We start from the raw sequence: 10,792 nt of genomic DNA on the forward strand, positions 1-10,792 counted from the left end.
CTATACAAATAAATTTGAATTGAATTGAACTGTGTTCCACTGAAGAAAGAAATTCATATAAATTGACAAATCATCACATATTTACCCCAATAGTCTTCTAAATGTGCACAAGCAGCAAGGGATTATTAAGTATCATGAATAAAAGAACACTTTTAACAACACCATTGCTTTATACTCACTTTGAGGTAGCTTAACAAACTCATAAAAATTTTTTTCACTTTTAAATTAAATTATACAGTAAAAATAAAAGACAGAACAGAGGACATAGATCATAACAAACTAATTTACCAAATTATTTTAAGATAAAACTCTCATCAGTTCTTAGAGAGAATATCTATTCTATAAAATGTTCAATTTGAGATTTTGTGCCTAAATATATTATGGATTTTTTTCATACAAGCTATAATCCTAACACCTACATAAACATTTCACAGGCTGATTGAGTGGTAAGAAATAAAGGAATTTGCACGCAGTTCCCAAATGATTCAGTGGTTGTGGATGCATGTAAGACTACCAGTTCCTTCTCCGCTTTAGAACAGGAAACAATTATGCAGAGACATGCTGTTTAAATTCACTTACAATAATTGTTAATATTACATCATAATATTAACAATAAAATGTTTCCATGAGCAATTATTAAGTTCCTTAAAAAATGAAATATCCTGCACGTATCCACCACTAAACCCCAGACTGCCCACTTCTCATCACATAAGGATGTGGATGTGTGTCAGCCTGCGTGCCTTTGTTCAATGGGAGCTGATTAAGGCTGTGAGAATCCTGTCACAGTCTTCCATTTGCATATTTGCAGCCCATGAACTCCTTGATTTGCAGTGTGTGGGAGAACACACAGATTTAGAAAAGCACCTGGGACACTAGAAAAGCGTAATAAAAACACTTGAAGGTATCGCAATTACAAGACATGCAGAAAGCAAAAAGAAACATGACGTGGAAGAAATTTTATTCATGCAAAAACTACAGAAGGTGAGCAGTATATGTTCTATAAATCATGCATTTTGAGACTATTTTAGACATTATTTTAAGATCTTTACTTACTAGTAAACGACTAGCAGATTAGCAAAATGATTGTGTCTCATCTACATCTCGAGGAACCAGTAAACACTACTACCTTCGTTAAGAAATAAATACAAATAGAGTTAAACAACATGTCACTTCAAATCCAATGTAAAAATAAGTATTATTGAAATACACAATATAATGAACTTGTCCACCTAGTTTTCACAGAGTTCCAAACCAGACCAGAATTCGGTAATGACCTCTACCTAAAGCTATGCGGGACAACAGTCATCTCATCGTCTCGGTCCGTCTCTCAGTTCATTATTAGCACCCGAGGCCACTCATAGAGCCGATCCGGTCCAGTTTCAGGCCAAAACAGCCTCGGTTCCAACCCCTCCGCAACCGGTCCGGTGGAGCTCGCTTCTGATTGGCCAAAGCCCCCTTCAAGAGGCGGAGCCAGGCATTCTCGCTCTGCACAGGTATGTCAATCCACTTGGGGTATTCTGCCACCTTTAGCCCAGAGCTGAAGGTCTGCAAGGGCTCTTCTGACTGGTCACTCGTGAGGTTCTCAAGATCATCAAGCGTCAAAAGGTCATTGTAGCGCTCAAGGAACTGCTCGATGACCTGCATCGTGGAGACAGGATTTCTTTTTTAATGAATAAGGCTACATTCTATTTACTTCTTAAAAATGTATGTGTCTAGTCGTGTGAGGAAGCCCACCTGCATGGCTTTGTCAGGGGCGTGAAGGGTTCGGGTGTGGCCCGGCACCGGATTGGCCAGAAGGACCAGGAGCACCACAAATACAGAGGAGCACAGCATGGTGCAAGTGATAATGGCCCCAAATACACTGCTAATGTGAGTCGGTATGGATAGATTCAGATGAACAAATTTAGATGAACACACTCAAACACAGATAGGAGAGAGAGAAACAGAAAACAACATTCTGCAGAAAAAAATACACGGTACATACAAAGAAACAGATAAAACACAGAAATAGGTTAGTTTGTTATGCATTTTGAATAAAATCAGCTACATATACACCTTTCAGATTAGAACAAAATCATCTTGGAAAAGAAACAGAAGCAACTTGGACTACGTTATAACTGTATAAGTAAACAGGCTAATTTCACAAATAAAATAAAATAAAATAAAATAAAATAAAATAAAATTAAATTAAATTAAATTAAATTAAATTAAATTAAATTAAATTAAATTAAATTAAATCCATGCCACACTGCACAACCCCCCAAATAATTTAACATTATTTCATGTAAATACATTTTCTCCTTAAATTCTGCCCAGACATTTTACTTCTTACATTTTTTTTACATTCCTATTACAAAAATTATTATCATTATCATTATATTAGTTTAATGCTGTTTTATTTTAACATTATTACACTGAAAATGACTATGATTTTCTATTTAAATCCGCATAAAGAGAGCACAAAAAATACTACTATGACATAAAAACCTAATTTTCTATCACTATTCTTATGTTATTTCTTATTTGTTGTTTCAGACATGTCCTTGTCAGGTTTCATGGAATGCACCCTTATTCTGTGCAGAAAAACATTCAAAATTAATGACGTTCATGCAAAATTCCATAAGTATTTAATATTTATAAAGAAATGCAGTCATACTGATATAAATCTCAACAAATATAGTCGTTAAACTAAGTTTTCAAAGTAAAAATCTGTACTGATTAACATGTTTCCACAATTTTCACACAAGAAAATAAGCAGGTAAAGTTTTCCAATCATTTTACTCACCAATTATAGTTCGAAGAGCTTTTAAAACCTGACTGTATGCTTTAGTTCTCCATCCCTCTGTTTTTGGCACCTGCTAAGAGCATCCCTGTCTTTCCTCTCCGCTCTCTTCCTTCCTCTGTGTGCAGGAATGTGATTTAAAGCGAGTGCTGTTTGTATGTCAGTGTGTATTTGCGTGAGCTGGATGAGTATGTTATTAGTATCTCATATGTAAGGATGAGGTGTCTATATATGCTTTACCCGTCCCCTCCACCCTTCCACAACACACACCTCTTTTCCCTCCCTTTTTTCCTCTCTTCTTCACACATGCACATATACGCAAATGCACCTTATTATCTTGATGTCTCTGAGATGATGTCAGAGGTATGGAGGGGGTGTTTGATGTTGTCGAGGGGATGCCACCTTCTGCCTGGAATATGACATCATATGCACGCACACCGCAAAAGAAGTCGTGACACAAATGCAGGGCACCACAACCAGGTGTTGTCTCCCTCCGCCCTCTACTTTAAATGATCTCACCCTTCGTTTTTTCATTCCTCGTCCATCCATCCCTTGTCTCCTCACATCCTTCTGTTTGCAAGGTGCGACTCTGGCTGCCAAAAGCACCAGCGGCTGGCAGAATACTGTGTCTGTTGAGAGGAGGCCAACACTTTTTTGGTGGACTTAACTCAAGGAGATATATAGAGCTTTCAATGTCTGTTTGAATAGGAAAGATACGTTTCTAACTGTTCCTGTGTCATACGCACAGTCCTAAAGTCACGCTCAATATCCATAATCTGAATAAAGCTAATTTTTTAAAGTGCATCTGCACTAAAAATCACTTGAAATCATTGAATATGAAACCTTTAATTTTTCCCCAAATAATCTGCTTCTTTGGGTCACTGTGAGAAATGTCTTTGTGGCTTTTTCATTTTTTTCCTCTCTCTGTGAGTGCCATCACAAACTGCCAGTGCCATCTGCTTACTGCTCCCCCTGTCCTCAAGAACACGATACAAGTGCCAACACACACACACACACACACACACACACACACACACACACACACACACACACACACACACACACACACACACACACACACACACACACACAAACTTAAACGTGCTAATATACAAGAATATCATGGAAAAACTGTTTAGCAGTGATTTACTCATAACATACACAACTGTATCAATAAATAGTGTATACAATAAATATACATCTCACTCTTTCTCTACAGAGAGAGAGTGAGAGAGTGTTCACAGAAAATTGTGAATTTTTTTGGGGAGAAAAAACCCCTGCATCAGTTATATAATATATTAAGGTCATGGGACTGTTGCAGAATAAATTTAGAATTTTTTTTCAAGTGTGGAAAAATGTGCAGACTTTCTTTTTTCAAATTTTATTGGACTTTATTTTATACTTTCTTCTATGCACCTATCTAGGACATGCAGGTGTGCTCTGTTAATTACTCACTGTTTGAATTCTAATACAAGAAAAATGCAGGTTTTATATTATGGATATTTTAAATTACATACTGTATGATACTAATTTAAAATAAATTAAATAGTAAAACATTTTGACATTCAAAAACAAACAAACAAATCGTCACAAACTGCCTGTTTTGGTTTAGTTTTCATTTGGTTCTGCTAAGGTCTGTTTTCCTTTGTTCCTTGCTCCTTGTTTGTTACTATTGTTTCTAATTAACAAGTCATCACCTGTTCTTCATTTGAGTTTGATCATTAATTATTAGCTTCTGAAGGGCAGTACTAAATGAAAAAGAAAAAAATCTTTAAACAAAATAAGAACTATTTACATATCCTGTTCAAAAGTTTACACCCCCTGACTTAATGCATTGTTTCCTTCGTGAGCATCAGTAAAAAAAAAAGAAATCAAAAGTATCTGACTTGTACACAAGTGGTGTCAGCCGTGCCACAATGATACAATTTTTACGTGTATTTACGCTTTGGTTTGAAAGTAAACAGCGTGGCTGACACAGAAGAGCGTACGCCGCTTGCATACTAGTCAGATTTGCCAAAATGGCGCTACGCTGATTTGGAGAGACACAGAGGAGAGGAATTGTTGAATAAAGTCATTATTTTTGTTTTCTTCGTGTACAAAAAGTATTCTCGTAGCTTCATAACGTTACGATTGAATCACTGACGGCAGATGAACTATTCTGATGATGCTTTTCATACTTTCCTGGACCTTGACACTGTTATTTACTTGGCAGTCTATGGGACAGTCTCAAGCCTCCCTGTTTTCATCCAAAATATCTTAAATTGTGTTCTGAAGACGAACGAAGCTTTTACGGGTTTGGAACGACATGGGGGTAAGTTAGTAATAACAAAATTTTCATTTTGGGATGGAGTATCCCTTTAAGTAGTTAATTCTAACTTAATGAGACCATTAGTCTAAAAATGATATCAGTACATCACAGGGACACATAAATGTATTTAATTCACAGTGTTTGTGCAATATTTAATTCAATATTTAATTCAATAGTTCTCAATTGCAGGCTAGGCCCCACTAGGGGGGCTCTGTGAACATTAAAATGGGCTTTAAATGGTTTAGGCTACTGTAAGACAAAACAACCATTAAAATATGCTAAAATTATTAAAAATCAGAATGTTTTTCCTGATTCACAAACAAATCACTATTTGTTTCCTTTGAAGAAGCAGGGTTCCTACAATCCTGAAAAATCTTGATGGTTTTAAAAGTGTGATTTCTAGACCTGGACAAAATGTAGATGAATAAAACTTTAAAAAAAAATTTATAATGAACAAACATTTTTCTAGCTATGCTAAGCTCTAAAACATTTTATCATGTAGAAATTGTGATTAAATAAATGTTTAAAATACATCATTATCATTAATCCTTATGCATTATATCACAAGCAACTGTATAAGACATGTAAATTCATTTTGTTTTAAAAGAGTGGGAACCCTAAAAACAATCAGCCCTTACATTTTTTGGAATACTGAAATTTAAATATTGAAATTTTAAATATGTTTTATATTTACAGAAAGTGAAAGTGCAAATAGATTAAAAGAGCAAGAGGGCCTTATACACAAAGACAACCTAATATGTGTTGATACAGAATGCATTGTCACAACCCAACATGACACTATCTTGATTCTAAATGATTAATTTATGATCTAACTCACAGCATACAAACAGACAGTGGTCTAACATAATAACAGCCTGACAAGAACTTTTCTAGAAAACCGCACACACAGCCCTGAGGTATCCCTGGCTTCATAAAAGCATCAGCGTCCAGAGAGGGGCTCTTGTGTTTGATCAGGTTAAAGCCAGTGTTTTTACGGTTGTGTACCCTGTCTGAGTTTCTCACACAGTGAAGGATCGCAGGTTTATCCAGCCAGCTGCTGCCACTAGCAACCAATCTAGCAGCAACCTAGCGACAGAGCCATTTACAAGATCTAATTACTTTATTTACATTACAGAGCCTATTTACTCTAATTACAGTTATCAGTCAAATTAAAATGTAAGCTACCTCATTTAATATGAGAGTTATCAAAAAGTCAAGGTTTTGTACCAAAAAGTCATAATGTAGTTTTCGATTTAACCTTTTTTTTTTTTTACCTTCACTTTGTACATTTAAATGCTAAATGAGTTAAAGCGATTTGCAACATATACAGCAAATTTTCTTTCCTGCTTGATATGGTTCGTGCTATCCCATACTTTTGTAACAACCTCTGCAAAACCTGTCTTACACTGTGACAGATTACAAAACAATACACACATTGCAGTGTTTCACAAACATTTTGCTTGTTTCCAACATTGGGATCCTTCAGAAAGTTAAATGCAGAGTTGCAGGTGATACACACAGCCAAAAAACAACACGTTTCACACACTGTGCTTATTAATTCTTCTGGTGTTTAAGAATAATAGCATCTATCCTATTTCCTCCTTATCAGTTCACCTTGATCGGGTGACCCAAGTTTCTGAATGCCAAATATGAGTTGCTTGCAGGCAGTGATGTTTTAATGGAGGCTGTTTTCTGTACTATAAAATAAATCCATCCTCTCAAAATGCATCAAAACAGTTAGAAAATACAAGACTGCAGTAATGTAATAATACAAGGCTTTCACCCCAGACTTTATGGACTATGACAGACTTATGGACTTCTATAACAAAAAGTTTTTACTGCAGGTTTCCCTTTTAATGAATGTTCATATCACTGAAAATATTTCTTATGTTCCACAGAAAAAAAGAAACAGGTTTGGAACAACATGAAGGTGAGTAAATTATGACATTTCATTATTGGGTAAACTGTCCTTCTAAGAAAATCTTCAACATTTACTGATAGCTGGGAGCTAAGTGACTGTGACTATGAAATAGATTCAATAAGCCTATTTAATTAAATAATACATATAATTACATAGCAAATGTAGTATTCATTTATTGCTAGTAAAACAAAATGAAAAAAAAAAAAAAAATTAATTGCATGCTAACTTTGACAATCCTAAAATGAAAATACATATTTTTGTAATTTTTTTTTTTCGATCAAATTCTTCTGTGATGCCTAGCGACAATATTCTTCGAAAACCTCTGTATTAACTCTTCCACCACTATTGACAATTTTTCCATCTTACTGTGTTTTCTCAGAGGTGGCGCTATTATGCATCTTCTGAAAGAATATTGAATCCCTGGATCAAAACACAGTGAAGAAGAAGCAGAAATGTAAGCACATGCATATATAAAATAACGCCATCATCAAACAGTAAACAGCATATGAATCAAACCTGTCATACCGTTACCAAATCAAACGTTGAGCCAGGAAGCTTCGTGCAAGCTTTGGATGTGTTGATGAAAGCAATCTACTCCATCTTGTTGTTTTGATTATTGTTCTGAAAATGATCAAGACGTAGTTTTTAAAGTAGTTTTTTAGTACCTTTTAAATTCTAAGTTCTAAATATGTAAATAAGTGTTGATTTAAAAAAAGAACGTATGAAACTAGGTTTGTTTGTTTAAAAGCAGAGGCTCTGTTTTTCCTTTTGACATATTGCTTGTTCAGATATTCATACAACAAAATTTTCTGGTCATGAATGTTTGGTGAATATGATCAAAAATGCTGGCAAATTAAAAAAAAAAAACGCTGGTGGGGAAAGAGTTAATTATAATTATTTTATCTCAAAACATCAGCTATAATCCCTTTTAATTCTAAAGTAATACACATAAATATTATAGGTATCCAGAATGATCCAAAAAGTTTATCCAAGTAGCAGGACATGATTGTAGACTTATAGAAGTAGAGATGTCTGCTTCTCACAGACAGCAGAAGCTGCTCTTATTTTATATAACACACTCACCAAAACAGCAGAAGAGTAATTGGCCTCTACAGTCCTCTCGGACTGTCACTCAAGAGACACAGAGAAAGAGCCAAAGCGAGACAGAGAGAGAACGCTAGAACGAGAGAGAAGGTGTGTGGGAGGACGGGTGGGCGAAAAGAGAGGGGTGAGACAAGGATGAAAAACGAGGGTATGGTAGGATACGGCTAGAGCCCACCAGTGTGTCACCTCTGAGTGAGAGAAAGAGGCGAAGGTGGTATGTGTGTGTGTATGTGTGTTTTCTGCAGTTCTGTAGGCAGGAAATCTAGCAGCGTGTGTGTGTGTGTGCGTGCACATGTGTGGTGAGAAATAAGAGTGGGCAGATTCGTCTGTGTAGGCGTGTGGGTGGGTGAAAGGACAACAGACCCTGAGAAGAGCACTAAATTTCAAAATAAAGGTTTTAGAGTTCAGAAAGTTTGTAGTGAGACTGAGAGAGAGACAAAAAGAGGACGTGAAGGCCTAGTGATTCTGTCAGACCCAGCTGTGACAGACCCTCACTGCGCGCAGGACAAAACTGAGCAAAAACAGATCAACAAGCTATGCTGTACATTTTAAGCTCTACAGGAAGTAAACAAACATTTCGTGGGAACATTATTTTCAATATCAATTCATATGAGTTCTCTTCATTCATTTTGAGCTCAAAAGGAGATGTTTTCCCGGATGTTGCTGCTCAGGTCCATACTATGAAAAGTGAATGGCAAAGGGACTGTCAAGCTCCAATAAAGAACTAAAAATGATCATATCAGTTGTGTTTTCCTACATGTCAAGTGTGGGGCTCCGTACTAAACATCTGACAGATAAGTGTTACAGGGCCATTCACACAGAACAAGGTTTTGCGTTTAAAAATGCAAGATGCAGGGTAGTGGAATGAAAAATGCAAGGTCTAAGGAAACGTTTTTTTTTTAAAAGCTTTCCATCTATAAAAATTTGAAAGACGCATGCTAGTGCAATGAAAAAAACAAACAACAAAAAAAACATGCGGGGTTTAGATACGTTTTTTAAAACCCATTCGTCTAGTATTTCATGTTTACATACAAAAACAGTGGAGAAGATCACCCTGGATAATCTGCCATAAATAATTAAATATGATAAAATAAAAGTTTTTTAACAAATAGTGAGCAAATAATGGCAGAATTTTCAATTTGGTTGAACTTTTCTGTGGCTGAAACAGAGTGGTAAGATGTAGGCTAGTTGGGTTTGACAGCTGCGTCTCCCAGGTGCAGACTTCAGCGAAGGCCTACACGTTTCTGCAGTCACTGCTGATGTAGGTAGCTGGAGGATATGAAGACTCTGGTGCATTTCCCAGCTGTGAGAGGATTAACTATAAGGCCAAACTGTGCAGTCACGACAAGACACAAACATGCTCAGATGCACGACAGAGAGACTGAGGCAATGAAAACACAACAAACGTAGCAGAACATAAATTAAAGGGGCGGATGGGATGGCACATTTACATACAGGTAACACCCCAGGCCAATGGAAATGCCGTAATTTAAATATTTTTCATGTTTCATGTGCTAAATGAATTTTCTGCTTCTGTTTTTACATCCACAGTTCTAAGGGGTTTGAGTTGTAGTGAGCATGTTGCTATGCTACGGTGTTGATTGGTGGTTTCTTTTTTTATGTGTAACTAATTATGTAAATAAAACCAAAAAAATAAATTAGTAGTTTACTTTGAGGTTACACATTACATTTTTAACCTCAACTTTCTTTGAAAATAGTATAAAACTTTTTCAAAACCATTAAAACTCACTCATTAACTCATTTACATTTATGCACTTGTTCAGTACTAATAGTGTTTCTTATCTTAGCACCATTAACCAACCTAAAACATTAGTGTGAAATATACTGGTGACACAATAAGAGAAACCTCAGCTGCACCGTACAAAACAAGGGAAGTAGTTCTTATTAAAGCAGACTGGACACTCCTACCCCTGCAATCATATGCGCAGGTGATCTTGATAATTACCCTTCGACAATACCACTTAATCAGTGGGGTGTCAAACTAGCCTGATCTAAAGCGTTTTACCCACAGGCCTGCTGAATGGATTCGTTTATACTCCAGGCACAACCTTAAATTATCTCCTTGCATGTAATCACTGCAATGTGATTAAAATAAACGCTTTGCCTACACATGCGCTACATTTCAACAGAATTAACAGCTTTGGGAAGAACAAGCGGCGATAATTATGGCATTTCGGGCCATCTTTTGTGGAGACAGAAGGATTTCAAGCAAGCTCAGAGAAAGCCTCGCAGTTCAGAGGGTACCAGCTCAGAACTTCGCGATGCACAAAGCGATAAGCACGTTACCATGGTTACACAGGCACCGGGCCAGAAGGGTGGGAAGAAAGATCATCTGCTGAGCATTTTAGCCATTTGAACCCGAAGAAAACTTTTTGTGCGTTGACAAATGTTCTATGGCGGGAGCTAAGCGATGTGAAAAGTGAAGTCAATAGGTTCTGCTGGATAGCAGTCGTGATGCACTCAGGCTCAAAGGAAGATTCACTTCTACCTCAGTAGTTTTTGATTTGATTTTCTGAAGTGACTTCCTGAAAGGCTGAAAGGAAAGGTTAGGTTAAGACAAGCCGTGAAATATCATTTCAGTCACTCTCTTTCCAGGGAAGGTGACAAGCAAAGTACTTCAAGGTTCCAGACATCACTTTTTCAGACACCAAACTGC

The 10,792-nt window shown here is 36.5% G+C and overlaps 1 protein-coding gene across 2 annotated transcripts; it reads right to left on the minus strand.

Moving 5' to 3' along the window:
* Window positions 1-941: 941 nt before the first annotated feature.
* On the minus strand, window positions 942-3,099 carry wu:fj39g12 (C-type natriuretic peptide-like). 2 transcript variants are annotated; one of them, XM_042740753.1, is made up of 3 exons: window positions 2,786-3,099; window positions 1,735-1,864; window positions 942-1,638 (listed from the first exon to the last, which is right to left on the minus strand). In XM_042740753.1, exons 2-3 carry the CDS (start codon window positions 1,831-1,833, stop codon window positions 1,339-1,341), a joined length of 399 nt encoding a protein of 132 aa, XP_042596687.1. In that variant the 5' UTR covers window positions 1,834-1,864; window positions 2,786-3,099; the 3' UTR covers window positions 942-1,338. The 2 variants fall into 2 exon arrangements, with proteins under 2 accessions (XP_042596687.1, XP_018974565.2); XM_019119020.2 differs by having other exon boundaries at window positions 1,735-1,957; window positions 2,786-3,073.
* Window positions 3,100-10,792: the final 7,693 nt, after the last annotated feature.

The sequence above is a fragment of the Cyprinus carpio genome, chromosome B16, assembly GCF_018340385.1.
Source record: "Cyprinus carpio isolate SPL01 chromosome B16, ASM1834038v1, whole genome shotgun sequence".
NCBI lineage: Eukaryota > Metazoa > Chordata > Actinopteri > Cypriniformes > Cyprinidae > Cyprinus > Cyprinus carpio.

Bases quoted from the DNA above. Each gene is read 5' to 3' on its own strand.
- wu:fj39g12 (XM_042740753.1), bottom strand. From the start codon at position 1,833: ATGCTGTGCTCCTCTGTATTTGTGGTGCTCCTGGTCCTTCTGGCCAAT. The intron at 1,639-1,734 runs GTGGGCTTCCTC...TCCACGATGCAG, and splicing joins CCCCTGACAAAGCCATGCAG to GTCATCGAGCAGTTCCTTGA.